General features: G+C 46.2%; 1 protein-coding gene across 3 annotated transcripts in view; it reads left to right on the plus strand.

Moving 5' to 3' along the window:
- LOC146203083 (uncharacterized) overlaps nt 1-20,832 on the plus strand; it is a 96,582-nt gene that overhangs the window by 13,891 nt on the left and 61,859 nt on the right. For all 3 annotated transcript variants that reach the window (XM_084588504.1, XM_084588506.1, XM_084588505.1), the window contains exons 6-7: nt 3,738-3,801; nt 7,302-7,433. In XM_084588504.1, coding sequence (XP_084444630.1) covers nt 3,738-3,801; nt 7,302-7,433 — 196 coding nt within the window. The remainder of the gene's footprint in view (nt 1-3,737; nt 3,802-7,301; nt 7,434-20,832) is intronic.

A 20,832-nucleotide genomic window follows, 5' to 3' on the forward strand; every position in this document is an offset into this window, starting at 1 on the left:
TTAACAGGTGGGTTAGAAATGACCCCAGGATGAGGAATACCGCCAACTGGATACGGAGATACTGCGTCAGAAACAGAGTGAAGATTTGCTGATGCATTTGATACATTGCAATCACAGAAAGTAATGCTTTCGCATTCTCACACATAGACAGTCCTAAGTGTCTCTACCAAATTTTAGAGGTCAGTTCAGCCTTGACTCAATCCCAATTTTGCAACCTGCTCTCTGTAACTGCGGTAGCTGTGCTCACAAGCTATGTGTGCCAGGCCACCCAAACGCAGTGGCATGTAATTAGTGTTATCTGTGATGGAAGCGACTCTGATTAGAATTAACTGACTTTTTCACATATAGCCTTCAATGAAGCTTGGCGTGACCAATTACTACAGCTCAAATTATCTAAAATTTTGAATATTTAGTTTTGAATTGACCCTTTCACTGTCGGGTGGTTTTGGCCATGACGCACCCCCAGTGTGGACTTGGTTTCAGGGAATGAGCATAGCAGTTTATTTTTGATAATGATTTCTGGTATAAATAACATAATAGTCACGGACGCAAACGAAAGCATAGGGGATTTTTTTAAATTTTAGTATTAGTTAGTATGAAGTGATTGTGTAAGCACGCATATAATAGACTAGAAAATAGAAGTGTAATAGGGCTGACTATCACAGTACAGAAGAAAGAAAACCATCACTTGTCGCTGGTAGGATCTGGATCCCACCAGCGACATGTGTTTTGGCATAATAGGATATGGAAAATAACTATCTTAACCTTTTGACTGTTGAATATTCAGAAAAAAATTATCCCCCATGTCAAACTTTTTTACACGCTAGCGCTCAGCGCATTACCCGAACGGCACAAACAGTCAAATGGTGAATTGGGTTGTTTCTTACGGGTTATTACAGTAATTTCTCTTTCAGGAAGAGCATTTTAAGAACGTGTAGACACTTCTGAAAATCCACCGTTTCTCGCCAGGAAATTTTCTGTAAGATCATTTTGTTGATCATAAATATCAAATCCAGAACGGAAAATGTATATGGCAGTAATTGGATCAAATTTGATCTAATTGCTAATATGTCACGTTAGGAAAAAAAAGTAAAAGCTGAAGGATATAGGTAGCTGAGGTATTGCTGAAAAAAACCATTCCAAGTTCACTAAAATCCATTCATGCAAATCTTGTTTTTTAGAACTTCCGTAAGGCAGAGCCACTTGACTGAAAAAAAAAAAAAAAGGGAAACATGAAAAAAAAAACCTAATTTAAAGTTTTACTGCTGCTGCCACTTTTGTTTATTGAACATATGGGAAAACAGGCTTTAGTATGTAGCCAAGTTGTTGCTCAACACTAGGCCACTGACTTCATTGTGATATGTCGCTTCCAAGTTTTCCTGATACTGTTGCAGGGTCTTAAAATTAACTTTTTTATTTATTGACTGTTGACCACCTACAGCGATGACACCTGTGGGAGGGGCTCTTCGCAGAGGTATTGCAGCAGGAAGGCACTGTGGACACTTTAATTTTTTGCATGCTTAAAGAGATGGGTCAGTTGAGGCTTTCCCAGCATATTCTAATCACTTGTGAAATGTCACACTACAAGTGGCGCAGTTGAGGAAGCTGAAGACAGCCAAGGTTGTACCAATGGAACAACTGTGTATGCTTTAGACATGCTTCACCTGGCCACCGGAATACGGGGCGCAATAAAGCATTTTGGTACCAGTTTGGAAGGTTGGCGTGTGCTCTCCGGAGATCTCATGCCGTACACAAGCGAGCTCTCTTCAATACACTTTTCGTTCACTGTGCCATTGTTGCTGCATGCTGGTCGCGCTGGATGTGACACTGCAACCAGGTCGCAGCAGCAGTGACAGAGTAGGCGAAAAAGCGCATTACAGGCAGGTCACTCACGCCCATGTGCATACACGCGTACCTCTGGAAGGCACACACCAAACACTTCACATCCAGCACGACCTAGTCGCAACAGCAATCGCAAATTAAACAAAAAAAATGTGAATTGAAGGGAGCTTGCAAGAGCTCTCGCTCATACGCTTGCACTGAATGCGATCTCGTGAACAGTGTTCACCGCAGTGGGAAGAAAGTGAGCAAGTACACATCTGAACATTTCCATGTATTTATTGAAAATGTGCATGTGAACTGAATCTTTGTTGTAAAAACGACGCGACACTCGTGAAAATGCGACATACGTAAAATACATCACGGGCGAAAGGTCACTGAGTGCACTTGCCTCACTGTGCTCGGCCCACTGTCTTAAGTGCCTTTAAGGCTGGGCTATTGCGAGGTCACCTTAGTGGCAGACTTGATAAATTCTGTGGTCCTGCATCAGTTCAAACCACTTATGCATTCTTTCAATACATCATCTGTGAACCTTCATCAATTTAGGCTCGTTTTGATTAGCGTGTACTACAGCATTGTGCAGAATGTTTGTACAGTTCTGTGAGGCTTTCCTTAACAAAGTACCAATGTACTCTCATACTTATAGGTATCAACACTTGGTGCATCTGAAACATAGCTCCTGAAACTTCAATGTGTATGCCATGTTTGTGGAGTTATGTTTTCATATAATTATTGGAAGAAACCGAAACCATAGTGACTGCTGAGCCAGGCCAGGGGACCCGGGTTGAATCCTGGTTGCGGCGGTTGGGTTTCAGTCGAGGAATAGTATAGGGGTTGCGTGGCTCGCTGTCGCCAATAATACCAACATACTGTTGTGTGTTTTGCTGTATGCAAAAATTAAAATAATGTTGCCGAAGAAAAGCAGCAGCAAGTTATATCCATTCAGTTTTGTTTTTGTTTTTTTCCTTGTGTTAATCTGCTGTCCCATGGTTTTCACACTGTAGGCCCTCTTTCGTTCAAAGGAGGTCCTAAATTGTAAAATGGTATCTTATTTCGCCTGCTTTGAAAGATTTCAAATTCGTTTGGTGCCAAGGCAGATGAAATATCTCGCCCATAGTGTGTTGCATTTTTCTGTAGAATGATATCGCATATTCTTTTTGCTTAAAATATCTGCAAGAGTGTTGCTCTTGATTTGTTAGGCTTTTTGCGCCAACTCATCCCAGAATTTACTGCTTCATGCATACAAGCTGTCCATAGATTTTCTACATATATATATGCCCAGATATACAGATAGAAAACGTTGCAGCACCTCAAAGGCACCAGACTGTTCTCTGCGCCGACACAGTCTAATCACATTGCAGACGTGTTTTACGCCCAGCAGTAATATCAAACTTGTTAAGGGATCTGCCGGAACAGATAAGGAAATTAGAAGCGGCAACGCTGGTTTTGCTTTCTGTAGCTACGCTGATGTTGCCATTCGCAAGAAGTTTTGGCAGCGCAGTACCGCTTTATGAAAAAAAAATGGGAATGTAGGCAGCATGTACAATTTCATCGTCCATTCTTCCATCATTTTTGGTTCTGACTGCGAACAAATAGCACGAAAACCACAGCACTAGACAGACGCAGCACCGCTAGCAGCGCAGCCGACTCACTCAACCCTTCAACATGGTGTCGCATGGCATGGTTCACTGAAGGTCCGGTAGATGGCAGCAATTTTGCATAAGGTCTATAGCAGGCTTTATTCAACAGGAACGAAGCAGCTAGGAAAATATTGAAAAGTGCACTTGAATTTCCCGATGCATTTGCTCCTTGTGTAGCAGTGCATAACGGACCCTATGTAGAGTCATTTATCTCGCACTTTATTTGAAAGAGGTGCCTTTATCTTTCTTTTTTTTTAGGGATTTTAGGAGCAACAAAATACTTGGTGGATACTGGGATTCACACAGTGATGATATTACTCAGGTAAGAGGATGTGGCTTTTTGCGGTTTAGTTTTTCATTGTCACTGCTTGCCACGAGTGGGGTAATGGCAGCACATACTATTCGTGAGTACTGGAAGGTCTGAGGGGGAGCACAGAGAGGGGATGCCAAGGTTACTGCGGGGTCATGGACAGCGCTGGCATTCACATTCGAGGTGTGCATGCCCATGATGTGGATTCAGTTCAGTTCAATCGTTCAGTCATGTCCGGCTCTTCGTGACCCTATGGACCATATCACACCACGTTTTCCGGTCTCTCACTGTCTTCCTAATATCACATAGCTTCATCTGCAGTGCCTCGAGGATAAAGGAGAAGTGCAAAATTTATCTGTGTGCTCTGTGATGTCACTGCAGGTTAAAGAACCCCAGGTTGTCCGAATTAATGTCGAACCCTCCACTGCAGCATTCCTCGTAGCCCATATGCCGACTCAAATCCGTTAAACATCAAAATTTGCTTTGATGTAAAATTACTATGTGCTCATGTAACTGCTTCGCAGTTCATTGTTAGCCGGCATGTTGTCCAGCGACAGAAATAGCCAAACCCACTAATAACAATACCGGTTTACCAATATATCGGATATAACAGTGGGTAGCCGCTGCACCGTCAGGTTTGCCATGTGTTCTATGGTAAAATAAACTGCTTATTACAATGGTGTCACATTATATTACCAGTTACAACAATCAAATATGGTCACTGAAAGTCAACAAAAATGTGAAAATGCGGTGACCACAAAAGCACGCACGTACGCGGAAACGCGACAACGCCGTTACAGTGACTATAAAAAAAGAACGAAATTGGAACAGAGCGTGTCAGGTGCACCAGAGAAGCTTGCATGGCACTGAGACGCAGGTGAGGACGGAACGCATCCTCATACGGAGGAGGAGGGAAGTCATAAGGCGCTGCTAGGCACTGCCATCCTGAGGGAGAGCTTTGAGCGCTCCCCCTCGAGACCGCCTGTGGCCTAGGCAACTTGTGTCCTCTCTGCTTCTGCACGGTGGAGCAGTCCATTCTAAGGTTGTGATTGTGGTACACTGCACTATCCTCCTTTATTTGCTTTGTCCAGACCTCCGCTTCACAGTTGCACGTGTTTTGTGACAGGCGTGCAGCAGCGTTCGTGCACGTATCTTTCTAGCGTGGTTCTCCTAGTGTGCCATCATCGTTGCCGCGATCTTGCTGGCCCTGGATTTTCCGTGAACAGCAATGGAGGATTCTCCTACAGGATGCGCAACACAACCGGGCACAGAAGAGGAAGCGAACGGCAATACCGCTAGAAGTTAAGCGTAACATTGCATGGTGAGCACAAGGACTGTGTAAAAGTGTGCAACTTGGTGCACAAGTACGGCCTGATGCAGCCAACAGTATCAATAATCATCTGCAACGCGCTCAAGATTTAGATCGAAAGCAATGCCAGTGCTGCCATGCAATGGACGACGACCGGAAAAGGGTTCAACACTGGGCCTACAAAGACTTAGAAAAGGCGCTCTACCAGTGGTTCTTGAACGCCTGTGCAGCGAACCTGCCGATTAGTGGTCCGATTTTAGCGGACAAGGCGAAGCACTTCGCATACCTCTGGCACAGGGATTGCCAGCCTGGTGGTGGTTGGATTCAGTGGTTCAAGGAGAGACATGAAATCGCCTACAAGGCAGGATCGCTTAATGTCGATGTTAGGCAGAAGTGGCTTGAGGAAACACTGCCTTGCATCCCAGAAGCATACGCGAACCGGGACTTGTACAAAGGGGACGAGACTGGGCTGTTTTTCCAGATGCTACCATCAAAGACGCATGCTGTCAAAGGCGATCCCTGTAAGGATGGCAAGCAAAGCAAATTGCACGTGACCATTTTCTTGTGTGCCAACATGGACGGCAGCGATAAGTGCCCCGCCTTCTCATAGGGAGATCCAAGAATTCCCGCTTTTTTCGTAGTGCCGCGAGGATCCTGGTTCGCTACTGTCAGAATGGGAAGCATGAAGGATGCACAAACTTTTCCGCGAGTGGCTGGTCGAGTTTGATCAGTGGATGCAGTGCGAAAGCAGGAAGGTGGCATTGGTGCTCGACAATTGCACTGTGCACCAAACAGCTCAGAAGCTCTTGCATGTGGAAGCTTTTTTCTCCCTCCTAACACCACTACAGGCTTGCTGCCTGCGGGTGCATGCATGATTGCTTGCAAGCAGGCTCGCTTTGAACCTCGACATTTCTGTTCGAGAACGCCGACCTGCACCAGACTTCATTTCAGGGCTGTTCATTTTTGGAGCATGGGCAGAAGTAAGCTTCTCCACCATCATGAACTGCTTCAGGAAGGGGGGCTTCGCTGGGGATGCTGGCGACGCGAAAGGTCGCGAAGCTTCTGCCGACACAGCGATAACCAACTTTGGTCCACAGTGAGCAGTAGTGGCGGTGACACGTCGGGACGATATAGTCGTGACAGAAGAACTGATGAGGCTGTTGTCACGGCAGTCATTGGCACGGAGGACGGTGACAGTAGCGATGACTGCGATTCGGAACCCCTGCAGGTTGCGTCTCACCAGGAGGCTTTGAGAATGGTCGACTCGCTGCGGGACTTTGTTTTTGCTAAGAACCTTCCACTGCACTACATTCAGCAGTTAGATGCCGTGCAGAAAGCCGTCGGCCAGATTGCCGTAAAACAGATAACGCTTGCAGATTACGGGTTTCTTCCTGCTATGAAATATATAGCATTTGTGGAGATGTGCTCGTTGCTTTTTGTTCAAAAGCTCGTACACACATAGTGGTATCCATGTTGCGTGACTTGTTAGAAAAAAGAAAGCACTTTTGTGCACTGATGCAATCTCGCTTGCAGTGCCACACTCCTCTAAGTGCAAGCTGTTACATGAGCACTAACTCGAGGAATGTGATGAGGTTTGGATGGTTTTGATTGCGTTATGCCCGAGAGTGGAACTAGGGGGTCTGGATTGTGCACATTTTCGATAAGCCTCTGCTTTCAAGGGCACATCTTATTTCGCACTTCAGAATTGTGCACTTTATCCCTAAAGCATTTCTTATTGCAAAACATGCTAATTTCACTTTGGGACGTTGTCGGCTTCATGTTTTACCATGGACTTGATGATGTCCCTTTTGTGCCAGGTATAGAAATGAAGTTTTCAGCCAGCTTTGTATGACCCTAGGCAGCATCCAAATGCCACATTGTGGTGGTTTGGTACTTTTTTTGTATCCTAATGCTCTGAGCGAGGAGGCAGTAGCTGTTGAACATATCAGCTAGTCTAGATTAAGTTGTCCCACATTGGGGATACATAGCTGTATATTAGGCATTCATGGGCATCCGCAGCATGGTGGCGGCAGTAGCTGTTAAACATATCAGCTAGTCTAGATTAAGTTGTCCCACATTGGGGATACATAGCTGTATATTAGGCATTCATGGGCATCCGCAGCATGGTGGCGGTAGAGCCCTTTCAGAAAAAAAGCCGTGTGCAGGTTAGCAAACAACAGCTCATCTTTCCTGTGGGCGTCAGATCAAGTTCCACCCGTCGAAGCCCAACTGCATGGCCTCAGCCAGCATGGATGCCCTGGTGAACCTGTTTGACATCAGCCAGACTGACGAGGACGATGCACTACAGACCACCCTCAACTGTGACTGCTCAATTGTGAGTGCACGGAGCTGCTTGCATGCTGGCTGTAATGGAGCTTGCATTATGTCACGGTGTCATGCACTTCATTTGAGAGAGTGGATCCATTGAGGCACTCTTCCTTGAACAAAAAAAGGCTGAGTGTGGTATTTTTAGTAATGTTTGCCCTTTTGACTGAGTCTGCAGGGATTTACTAAGTCATAACTGAGTGAACCTCGAGTGCTCTGCATATTTACTATATGCAGCCTCTTTGCCTTTGGGCCAAATCTACCACGTAGTTTGAATTAGGCTAGCTGGTGAACACACTAGTCACGTGGAGTAATTGCAACTTCCAGCATGTGTGAGAGCATTCAGTAATGAATCTGCAATGTGTGCAGGTTTATTTCTGTGGAAAATGAAGTAGGAAAATTCAATAGTACATATAGTAAGTTCAAACCTTTTTTACTTTTCTTTTTTTTTTTTTTTTCTGTTATGTTGGCATTTGTATTGGGGGCATTAATACAATTTGTGCCCATGTGCTGTCAAATTTCACAGATTAATCCTGATCACTTCACTGTGGGATCCCTCATAGCCCCTGTGTCACTTTAGGATGCTAACCTTTTTTTTTATTTATTTATTTTATTCAGGTTGGCCTCACGGGCTCCAAGCGTTGGAGTATTGTGTGAGGGGGGGATTACATAGAGGTAGTAGCAGGAGCATGAATGACATGATTATACAATGCTGATTGACTGTTAGTACTCAAGAACATAATTACACAATGCTAACTGACTGTTAGTACTTATTATAAAACAATAAGAACATGATTATACAATAGTTATTGACGCGTCAGTAATTAGAAATTTTCCGGCCAGGTGTGGTTTCCTCGTTGATTACTGCACCGGTCAGCATTCTTTTGGGTTTGTCAGCGTTCTTTTGGGCCTTCCAGCCTCTCGCAAAGAAAGGGAATGCCACATAATGACTGGGTTATAAACATTTATTGAAAGCATTATTTTTTTTTTTATTGCGCTAAGACTTCAGTGGAACTTCTTTAAAGTGTGGTACCTCTCGAAGCATTCTCTTGGGTGGACGCCAGGCTTCCTCTCACTCACTTCCACTGTCTGAACTTGTGGCTGACTCTTCCAAGGAGGCGTATAGTTGTCTTAGTTACTAAAGTCGTCCTCGTGTTCTACAAAGTCATTAGGCAGTTTTCCGTAAAGCATGCCTGCCAGAATGAAACTCCTGCTGCGAGTTTTTGGCACCAATTCAGGGCCTCAAAGCTATGTGATCAAAAAATTATTTTCTAGCTGTGTGATTCTGTCATCCCTCGATGGGAAAGCCAAATAGCCAATTTGCAGGATACAATAAATCCAAACAGATGGCACGACAATTTACTTACAGAAATAGTAAGCAAAACACTGTGTCGCCCGTCAACCGACCGGGTAATTTTCCGCTGTTGAGTGATGCCTGACATATGACTGGAAAGGGTTACTCTTGAATTTTCACCTTACTTTCATGAAATTTTTGTATTCATGAAACTTGTTTCATTTACGTACTGGCAGCAGATTCTGTCACAAGATTGTGCTGGTTTGAAATGCCATTGGAACCTCATTTTAGAAAGTCCTCTGAGATCACATTTTGCTACAGTGAAAGCTCGTTAATTTGATCTTCACGGGACTGGAAAAAAGTCAGACTTTTCCGAAGTTCGATTTAGCAAATGGCCTCGAAAAAACTGACAAGAACTGCTTGCATAACGGTAAAATTATTTAGCTGAAAATCGAGGTCTACATTTTTGATGGGAACTGTGTGACAGTGACTAATTTTCGCATTCCCGTGGTGCAGTGCCGGGAGCGTCAAAGCAGAACTGCTTGAAAATGGTAAAAGCCCCCCAGCATCTTTCGCGGTATACATGGTAGCGGCAGTTCCCGCTCACAAGTTGCCTGCACCGTGTGTGAAGCTTTGCTGCACGACGCGCTGCACTTGGTTAGCACGCATTTTCGGAGCAGTGGAAGAAAAGTGCCGAAAATGGCCAGTATCGCCAGTGATAACCCAAAATGCCATATAGCTGCGATCGGCTGATAGCCGTCATTGTGGTCGGTTGGCACAAATGGCGTGAAGCTCATAAAAGTGAAACCAAAACTAAGTAGTTTGCCTATTATAGGAGACAAGCCTATCTGTATTTTTCATGCTTTTCGTTTGCGCACACGTAAGGGATGCGTGGTCAACGTCGTAACATGTAGTTCAGGTTTAAGGAGTGCTATTTTGACGATCGCTTACGGTGCCATGCAATCGTACACGGCCCCGGCCAAAACAGTGTGAGACCCGTACTGCATCCGTCTGACGCCTTAGCCTTATGTGGGCTTTGGCTTGGCACCGTGCTATCAGTAAGAGTTACTTGTATTTTCGAATTAGCGTTTTTTTTTTCAAGTCTTGGAGGACACTTGAAACAGAAAGCGTCCAGCTGGCCCCTGCGCCAATTTGACTTTACCCATTCTTGCAAGCTGTTACTAGTTAGCAGTGAAGTCTTGTTGATGCAATTCCTATGAGTATTGAATATTGAAGCTTAAAAGATATCTGAAAATGATATTATCCAAAACAGGCCCCAGAAAGTTTCAAAGGAAACACACTTGGCTCTGAACTTACTTTTATTCCAGCACTTTGAAATAATCTGTCATTTTGTGCAGGACTTTTTATTTCTGAGCTTCGAAAAGCAATTTTTCGAAGCTCAAGGAAACGAGTGGAGTCGCAGTTTCATTGCTTAGCTCCACACGCAACAAAGCTACGAAGAGTGCCTGAGCTTTGGTGCTCTGCCAACTTTGTCAAGAGAGGTCACCCCTGCAAATCTGCTCAAATTATAAACATGTCCAAATGTTATTGGTGCACACAGCATCTTGACTCGCTGTCAGAGGCAGGCGACGTGAAACTGTGGGGCACTAGGACCTTTTCCCTATGGGAGTTTCTCATTGAATTTTTAAGGAAAATTTGAAATCATGCTAGCTTTTCATACATTTTCGGGATATTACCTCTATAGGGCGTCAGCAGAGGATAAAAAAAAATTTATTATGCTGAAAAACGTATTAAGTGCAATCATATCGAGATCTCACTGCGAATAGATGTTGACATAAATTTTTTTAAGAAATTAAAAAAAAAAAATCTCGACCTATACATTAGGGGGCAAAACAGATAACTAAGCAAAAAAACGGCCAGGGCATTGAAGCAAAGAACTGAGCATCTGGAAGTAGGTCCCATTCCATTGTGACGTAAATCCGGACTGCGGAGTTTCTCATGATGAGCTTCACATACGACATGCTGGATCTGCCGACTGCGTCTGATGGCGTGACAGCCAGTCTGCGGTGGAGGTGATTGGTAATCACCTGACTTCACTAAACTAGGCTCATGCACAGTTGGTGCTGCAAACACCTTGAGGAACCATCCAAGCCCTGGTGGTATATTGCCATTGTTTGTGCCACCCACCTCATGGTGGCAGTCAGCATCAGGGCACTCCCAGGCCAGATCAGTAATAGAAAGAGTGCACAGCATCCTACTGTAGGGAGTTCTAATATTCTGTGATGTGAATGACGACTGGATGTAAAGTAGGGTACACATTGTTAAGTATTTGAAACTGATGGTCCGTTGCTCATGTGTCGACAGTGTGGGTAGCAGTGCTGACAAAGGCAAGGTTCAGGAATAAAGCAGCAAGAGGTTACTTCCAAATCTACCTGTAGCCGCATATAATGAAGTTGTGTGAATGTGACTGTCTTGTGAGCCATGAAGCCTTGGACATTCTCGAAAAGCATGTCCTATGTTTGGGATATAAAATTAAAACACCAAGCAGCAATGCATGATTTTTTTTCACAGTTGAGGTTGAGGTTAAAGTAAAATTATGTGCTATGGATTGTTGCAGCTTTGGTTTTTAGTGTGCAGGGCTACTATGTTGCCTTGCTTGTAGATTTTTTTTTTTGGGGGGGGGGGGGGGGGTTGTCAAGTGAAAAACGTAACAGTGGGATTCTGTTTTATTATTCTTGCATTAAGAAGCAAGTCCCCCTCCCTCCCTCCCTCATAATGTAAACTTTGTTCTCACAAGTGCCGTTTGGCAATACTGTCATTGCACACTCCATGTACTGGGGCATTTATTGCTTCTCCAATTCTTCGGAGCCAGCAGGGCCCATCAGGACATTGATTCCATTCATCACCTGGCTAGACTTCAGCAGAAGACCTTCAAGAGTACCTGCAGCATCAGATATTCCTTTTGACTACTGCTTGGGGTTGACCTCATTGTTCGGAATTTCTGTTGTATCCAAATGCACACTAGCATATGCATGTGAATTAAGGAGGGACGCGGGTCTTAAAATCGCGAAAAAGGTAAAAAATGGCAATTTTCAAAAATTGCTGTTTTGAAGTCTTCAGTGTCCCGACTATGCCTCTACAAATATTATAGCTCAATTCCTACTCAAAGTATTAAAAAAACGGCAATTTAGAAACGTCGGTGAGCCAAAATCGAACGCCAAACGCGAAAATTTGCCCCATTTTCAAGCCGCCGTAACTCCGCGGGGCGCGAACTGATAGGCGTCGTCTTGGTCTCGTTTGAAAGCTCGTTTCCCGCTCTCTCCTGGAGTCTCTCAACAAGCTGTAGGTTTTCGCACAGTGGAGCTTTCGGCATCCGTCCGCAAGGGGTGAATCGTCGCGAGACAGCCGCTGATTGGGTAAAGCGAGTGCTCTCCGAGGTGCAGCCCTCTGATTGGCCGTGACGCATGCCTTGCCTCCCGCGACCGCGTTGCCGACTCGTCGTCTGCTTTCGCCCGCTGGCACGTGATTTTTGCGCTCCTCTTTGTCTCCTAGCATTTCTCATTCTGCCTTTTTTCTCATCGTTCCTGTAACTATTTTGACTATTAACTCGCTCCTCTTAGCTTCAAAGTTATTGTTTTCGTGTGTATTTGCCTGCCTGGTGTCTGTTTCGCGCGTCTCGATGGCGCGGGACGCGCGCTTGAAAGCAAGCACGCGAAAAGCAGTCTGCAAAAAGAGACGCGCGTGGAATAAGAAGAGTGCCACATCGAGAACTACAGCTTTGGTGTTGCCGCAAGCTGCAGGGCTCTCGGTGGATGCGGCTGGATTGAACTCGTCGACCACAATTTTGCCGATGGACGCGGCTGGACCGGCATTGTCGATGTCAGCTTCGTTGGTGGACGCCGCGGCTAGACCGTGCCGATCGGCGTCAACTTCGGTGTTACCGCAAGTGTCTGCGGTGCCAGTGGATGCCAGGACTATAACCAACTTAGCCCGTCGTGACTTAGCCCGTCGAAAATATCGACTTTTGATGCTCTGCGAGTCGCTTCGAATTCCGTGTCGTCTGAAGCGGCCCAGTCGGCTGAGCTAAGCCTAACGACGACTTCGGCGTTTCCGCACGTCGCTTCAGCGTCGATGGACGCGGCTAAACCGAACTCGCGTGCTCAACGTTTGCACACAGTGTATTTTACGGAGGTGGAGTGCGCGGGACGCGAAAAATACGCAGATAACGCCAAGACGTCACTGGCGAAGAAGTCCGCGTCTTCCCGCAAGTTCGAGCTGATGAACGTCAGCACAGTAAGTGCAGACGACGATCGCGGCACTGAGTACATAATTGTTGATGTGAGCATACTGAAGAAGCTGTTTGCATCCACAAGCTGCAGCAAGTGTGGAATGGCCAGTGTTCAACTCGCGAAATGCAGCGGAAGAGAGTATGGCTTAGCTGTGAAGTTAGTGCTCACATGTTCGAATTGCGATTTCGCCGAGCGGCACTTTTCGTCGCCACGAGTGCTCGGGAAATCTAGCATCACACCCTTTGAAGTAAATCTGCGGGCGATGAAAGGCATACAAAGTATAGGGAAGGGAGTGACTAGCGGATTTTTGTGCAACAATGAACCTCTCCCACCGAGGACTTCACAAAACTTTTAGGGGGCACGTGAACACCATGGTGAAAGCTTGCCAGGCAGTTGCTACTGCTACAGAAGCAGCAAGTGTCAAAGTTGTGAAGGACTTATACAAAGACTTCCTGAACCCAACAGGAAATGTAGACGTGATATTTGATGGCACATGGAAAACGCATGGCCACAATTCAAATATTGCAGTTGGCTGCATTATAGAACTGTACACTGGCCTTGTACTGGACCATGTTGTGCTTTCAAGGTACTGTCGTGGGTGCCAAGGGGCACCTGATCCCAGTGATGATGGTTACGGTGACTGGGCTGTGAACCACAAGTGTATGAAGAACATTGACTGCAATGCCAGACGGATGGAGACCGAAGCAGCTATGATTTTATTCAATAGGTCCTTGGAAAAAAATGGGTTGCGGTACACAACCATACTTTCGAATGGTGATAGCCGCACATTTCATGCATTGACCCAGGAAGGCGTGTATGGATATATATCCATCGAAAAGAAGGACTGCCTCAACCATGTCCACAAGCGGATGGGGACGGCTCTTCGCAACTTGGTTGAGAAAAAGAAGGCACAAGGGCAATCTCTTGGTGGAAAGGGGCAACCTTACCCAAGAAAAGATAAAAAAGATCACTAATTACTATGGGTATGCCTTGCGGAGCCATAGCCACGACATCGCAGGCATGAAAAAGGCAGTGCAAGCCACGCTGTTGCACCTGACCTCAACAGATGAAACCCCAGATCACAGTTGCTGTCCTCAAGGAGTTGATTCATGGTGTACCTTCAGTCGTGCTTTGGCAAACCAGGTGGAGGCTACACCACACAAAAACCCTCTGCCAGGCCATGTTCGCATACCGCTTGAGTCAGTTTTTGCCAGGCTGGGCGACGAGGCCCTTTTGAAGCGCTGCAAAGATGGCATGACACAGAATGCCATCAAGTGCCTGCACTCTGTCATCTGGAGCCAATGCTCTAAAAACACGCATGACTCTGCTGGCTGTTCAAAGGGGTGTTGCAGAAGCAGTTTCTCGCTTCAATCAAGGGATGGCAGCAACCAGCAGAGCTGTTGCAGCGCAGCTTGGTTATAGTCCTGGCAGGTGCCTCATTCGTAGGAGCCTTGAAAAAGATAAACAGAGGCTGTGATGGTCTGATATGGGTCACACCGATAGTGAAAAGGTGAAGAAAAAGATGGCCAAGAGGCACAGGCCTGACAAAACCCAAGACTACTGCCCAGGACTTATGTGAATGATTTAAGATTCAGAGACTGTAGCAAGGACTTTCTGAGCGTCTTTTTTTGTCAAGTGCCAATGCCATACATAGATTTTCACAGCCATTACATAAACAGATTTATGTAAATTTGGTGTCATTGTGTTCAGCAATAACTGGGCTGCATGCTAAAGCATTAAATTTTTCCATGCGATTGGAAAACAAAAGTGGCACAGTGAGTAAAACTTTGAATGCAGTGTTCTCAGCTTTGTTTATTTGCTAAAAAGCCTTGCCTTACGGAACTTTTCGTAATGTTTGCATGCACAGATTTTATTGAACTTGGTATCATTTTTTTCAGCAAAATCTCAGCTACATCCTAAAGCTTTCTGTTTTTGATAAAGTCTGATAGACTAGCAATTAGATCAGATGTAAACTAATTGCTCCTACATTGTTTTTTTCTCCCAACTTTGTTACTCATTCATGACCTATGTAATGACTTTTTAAAAATTTCCTTAGCTTTAGGATGTGCAGTAGGCCCTTGGAAATGACAGCATATTTTTAAAACCAGTTTTTTTAATTAAGAAAATACCGTAATGGCCCGTAAGAAAAGACACTATGTGCAGTACATTATCTTGCCATATCTTCTTGTGTAGATGAGGTATTTCAAATCTAAATACATTATTGGAATCAGCATTCAAAGATATATCACCATGGCAATTTTCAGCAAGATAGGTTAAGAAATAAAAAAAGTTAAGACCCTCATCCCCCTTAAAGGTGTGCGAATACTGAAAATTTTGAATACGATTGTGGGGGAAAAATGTCATCAAATATCAAACTGAATGTTGTGTATCTAATCAGCAAAAAAAAAAGGGAAAATAAAAAAAAATAGCAAACCTTATTTGCCTTATTTACTTCAGAATCCACATTGCAGATAACATTAGTAGACTATGTTTGAGCAGAAGGGAATACCCTACTGAAAAATTCAGTATAAATTTTATGCAGGATTTAGTAACAGTCTAGCCCGGTTGTAACGAAGTAGGTGGGAATTGGAAATCGCTTCGCTATATCAGCTATTTCATTGTATCTGGGCTATGAAAAAGACACAAATTTAAGGGGGGTATGGGTCTTGGAGACATTTTTTTTATTTACTGATCAATTTTAATGAAACTGCACATACTTGTACAGTTTTTCTCGCTGATTTCAAATATGCAATTGTAGGCATATCGATTCCGAAGATATTAAGAAATTTAATGTCATTGTTTGCTCAGACAATAGAAAAATAATTACTGATCAGAATTTTTTTTTTTATGTACGAGTAGATACTGCAGTGTGTGATGAATGCAATGCTGGAAGCAGTTTTTAAATTGATCTAATAATATAGATTTAGCAGTTCACTGAACTTAGTGCTCACATAATGGCAGCTGGAGATGAAAAATTAGAGGGAAAAAAAAAAACATTGAAGGTAAAAAATTTATTTCCAGCATTGCATGCCTCGTGCTTTCAGCTGCACATTGCAAAATGAATTGTAGCTCTAGGTGCCCTAGGTGCCGAGATGACTTGAGCAAGCTTCCAACATCAACCAAAAACACAGTTTTGAGAAAATCACAAAAAACAAACAAAACAAAATTTAATGAGGGAATGTGAAAAATATGTGCGCATTTCATTTCAAAATGGCTAATAAGCTCCAGGCATATAATCTGACTGGGTTTTGCCATGAATACGGTGCTTTCGTAGGGATTTTTGCACATTCTTGGACGTCGCACGCTTGCGTGCCGATTCCCTGCTTCTGCGCAAGTCCTCTCCAACATGCGCTTTTCACTTTGCATGCATGGTTTTTGACTCATCTCACTGAGTATGTCTGTTGATGATTTTGAGCTACCAGCATTGAATTTTATTACGGCTTCGGCTACAGCAGCCTCTACCGCAAACAGCGAGGCATGGGACGCCTTAGGTGCCAGTGCCCATATCATTGAATGGAAGCTTTCATTATTGTTCTGAGTTTTGCCGCGCAGGCATCTCTCAAGCAGCTTCTTGTCTGATAACCACTGATAGATGTTAAGCAGGGCTTCGCAAACTTCGGGAGGCAGGTTTCTGGGATGCTTAGGCACTGGCTCACCCCGAGCCTTTGCTGCATTTTGCTTGCACCAGGAGCTAGGCCCTGGTGGGCAAAAACTGTGTTGAGACTTTGCATCATTGGATGTGATATGATGATATGTGGCCATCACTGCCCTGTGCATGGCATTAATTTCTCCTTTGTGGGTCTTTAGGGCCCATCCATAATTGGAGGTCAGCCTACTGATGAGGTCTCCTGTCAGTTTGCCCCTTCCACTGATGCTTTTGGAGCCAGAGCCTTAGCTACAGCGTTGCGCAAAGCTTTACCCATGCGTTTCTGCACATGGTTAATGCAGTCTTCTTTGTTTATGGGTATACAGTCAAACCCGGATGTATCGAATTTTGGTTATATCGAACTCACGGAATATCCCCTTGAAAATCCCATGTAAAAGTATAGGAAAGCCGCGTCATATATCGAACTAAATTTCACCGGTCGTTCGATATATCGAACTCCGCACCACGCACTGGAAAGTGTGCCTTCCCCAAAGACGATCGCATCACCCTCAGCCGTTTGCCGCATGACGTTTTCAAGCCAGGCGCGGAAGGAATGAGAGGGGACAGTTGGGCGACGGCTGCGCTGCGCAGGCGAGCGTGACGTTTGCAAGCCATGTGCGTGAATGAACCGGGGGGAACGCGAGGGGGAAAACGTGGTAGAGCGAAATGCAAGGGTGTGCCCATTCTTTTGCCGAGCTATCTCTCTCCTTCCTCTCTCCCGGCCTTCGTTCGCACTAGCACGCACTACGCATGCGCCAAGCCAGCTCAGCCCATTTTCAGACAGGATGTCGGATGCTTTCTCCAGCATGTGTTGCGAACCCTCTGCGCGCGACAGCTGACGTGGCTATGGCGCCTGCGGACTTAAAGCGGCAGATCTCTCTCTCTCTCTTTTTTTTTTCTTTTTGAGAGTCGTCCATTTTTATTTTGTTCTGTACGCGCGGCGTGGCGTAAGATATGGCGGCGGCTGCGGACGTTAAGATGCGGCAGTTTTTTTTTTTTTTTTTGCGGGAGTCGTTTATTCTTGCATGTATGAGTCAACGAAAACATGCGGTCAGCTGCGATCATGACACTGGCTTTTAGCATTTTTCGCTTCAAACAGCATTTAGCTATTGCGCTTCCCAATGATTTTGTGGCAGTGGACTTCGCCCGCCCCAAGCACGGCGTGATAAATCTAAATCGAACCAGGTTTGTGCAGTCAAGCCATCACGGGCACTCTGCCAAGTTCGCTTCCCTCCACCGCAGGAGCTAACAAAAGATAAACACGTTGTGACGTTATCGCTGTGCAGCATCTGGGCACGCTGCCAAGAAATGAGCTGTGCATGAGACGACCGAAACAGGGTGGCACGCGCCTTCCACATGCAAGCAAAAAGGCTCGTGATTTCTGCCGCAGCGACACAGAAACCTTGTTTTGAGCTTCTGCGGTGGCTCCAGCGGCGAGAGGGATGCAGTTCCAACAAGTTGGAAATTTTTTGCTCTGTCGCTGAGATCGCTCAATCTCGCATGTGAGCGAGCTGGCCTTAACGCTTTTTTTTTCTTCAAATTTTTGGGTGCAAAAGTGGAGGGTGGGTTCATTATGGGAGTGGGTTGATTACGCGACAAATACGGTATCGTTTTTTTGCATCGTAAATGCCGTCACAAGCCGATCTCTGTATATCGAATTATTTCGCGATCCCCTTCGAGTTCGATATATCCGGGTTCGACTGTATATCCATACACCTTTTCTTCCTCCAAGGCGAGGTATGTCCTGCTATCACCATCACACAGCACTGTAGTGTATCGCAGTTGGTGGCGCTCGAGGGACCTCCTGAACAGTATCAAGGCGGCCTCGACTTCCATTTCTCCTGCCTTTTTCGTTGTTTTTTTGGCATACATGGCTGGCTGCCCATGTTCCATACGAAGGGTCATCCTCCTTTGGGCCCGACTCGCAACCGGCGCAGAAATTACTCAACACGACATAATCAAGTTTCAGGCCACTGAACAGTTCAATTACTGTGCCGACGCCGATGTGGAATGAATGTCCGTGCATCATCCAGGAACCATCGTAAGAAACGGCGATGTTGTCGGGATTATCAACGATTAGTTCGGAGTAGAGCTCGCGAACCGACTGCGCGCACTCGGTGATGCCCGCTCGATCAGCAGCAGGCATCAACTTTGTCTTCAGATAAGCCTGCCACTTTTTCGTATGTAGACCCTGGTGGCTGATATTCATCGCCGAAAACACATCGTTGAAGGCCGTTTGGCGATTACCAGTTGCAAGCATGGCACGCGCAGCTAGAACGTTCACAGTGAAGGGATTCACCTTTCGAGTCCCTTCGAGGCGCGGCGAACTCCACGCTGACGCCGTCTCACCGCAATTGTCACACACAATGTGCAACTTCACGGCAAGCCCCATATTCGCGTTCATCCTTGCGTATTTGCACACCTCCGGAGCACGATTTGCACTTCACGAACTGGAGCAAAGCGTTCAGGGAATCCAGGCACAGGATGGTGAACGAAGTCCCGTTATGTGGTCGGACCGCGGCGTTGTCGCTGTCGGCAAGAAGTTCTTTCTGTCCGCTGCTGCCATTGATGACAGCTTCTTAAAGGGGTCATGCAATGCCTAAAACGGGGTAAAGCAAATCGGTCGAGAGATAGGTACTCCCTCACAGGTCAATTCACCGCAAGAATTTTTTAGCTAGCTTCATTAACACCAGAGATGTCGGCGATTAAAAATGGCGCTCCTCCTCGCTCCCCTCAACTCAACACTCTGAGACACCAGAAAAAAAACGAAGAAAACAGCTCGGGAACTCCGCCCCCGCCCACGAAGCGTCATCGGGTGACGCTCGGTTCTCAGACTTCCGGTCGTCGCGCCTGCTTTCCCCCGAGCGTCGCCCATGCATTCACGGTCTGCCTTTCCCGTCCCGTCTGCGTTTGCATAGCTTTCAACCTTGTCTGCTGTCTTCCTCGGCTGCCGGTGTCTTCAGTTTCTTGACCTCTCGGAATTGTGTGCGACATTAGCCAGAACGACTCGGGTCATTCGCGAGCGCATACCTGCGGGTGGGAGTCCACACACATACCTGCAGGTGGGAGTCCACACATACGGGCGGCGCACTTTCCTTCATATCCCTGTCCCATTCAGCGCAAATTAGCGTGCACTCCTGCCGAGCACGGCTTTCTACAAGACCGCTTTCTTCTCTCCCGCTGCCTGGGTCAGTCTCTTTGGTACCGTCTTCTGCGGTTTGACCAACGGCGGCCGGTGACCCCTCGCGGAGTATACGCGATAGCATCGACTCTGCATGGATGCTGGCAGACGACCGAGCGTGCGAGTTGTCCGCGTGCAAACATATGTCGTCGTCGCTTTTAGTCCGGAGCTGCTTTCATTATGGTCGGCGAGAGGCATCTCTTGTGCATAACGAATGGAATGTATACGCGTACGTATCACCGACGAGAGCACGGACTGATGATCGCTGCAGAGTTTGGATACCGAGTTTTTTTGACGTCCTTTCGCACATCGTTTAGGAAGTGCCAATGCGCAACGTGCACGCGTGTTTATCTCATGTGTACGCATCGTCCGAGCCAGAATCGACGGCGCAAAACATCAGCAATGCAGCTCGGCACATTCAGTTCGGCAGCGCAGGTTGTCACTGATTTTCGCACTGACACGCAAGAATCGCGCACATGAGCATGCGAGCGCCTTCGCTAGAGACGCAGCGAAGCGGGTGATTCCAAAACGCCGTCCGCCGTGGCTTCGACGCAAATAAGGCCTAGCGACGACCAGGGAGCAGCGCACGATCGGAGTGCCGTCGGTCGCAGCGCCCGCGGACGGCATCTCTGCGGTAACCTGGCGACATCCGGTGCTGCACATAAGCGGTGCGAATTTGTGTATTTTCGCGATGAAGCTGAGGACAGACCTTTTTTGACGCACGTTTCATTTACACGAAGGCTGATGCTGCCTTTTTAATCGGTACGGTGTTGAATCGGACCTGCGTGCTCTTTTCGCACTGCTGCACCGACGCGCACTTTCAGTCGGACGCACATAGTTTAGGAAGTGCCAATGCGTAACGTGCACGCGTGTTTTATCCCTTGGTTTTATCTCATGTGTACGCATCGGCCGATCCAGAAACAACGGCGCAAAACATGAGCAAAGCAGCTGCCACATGCAGTTCGGCAGCGCAGGTTGTCACTGTTTTCCGAAGCTACACGCAAGAATCGTGCACAGGAGCACGCGAGCAACTACACT

The sequence above is a fragment of the Amblyomma maculatum genome, chromosome 1 (assembly GCF_055883805.1).
Source record: "Amblyomma maculatum isolate TAMU_Amacu chromosome 1, ASM5588380v1, whole genome shotgun sequence".
Lineage (NCBI taxonomy): Eukaryota > Metazoa > Arthropoda > Arachnida > Ixodida > Ixodidae > Amblyomma > Amblyomma maculatum.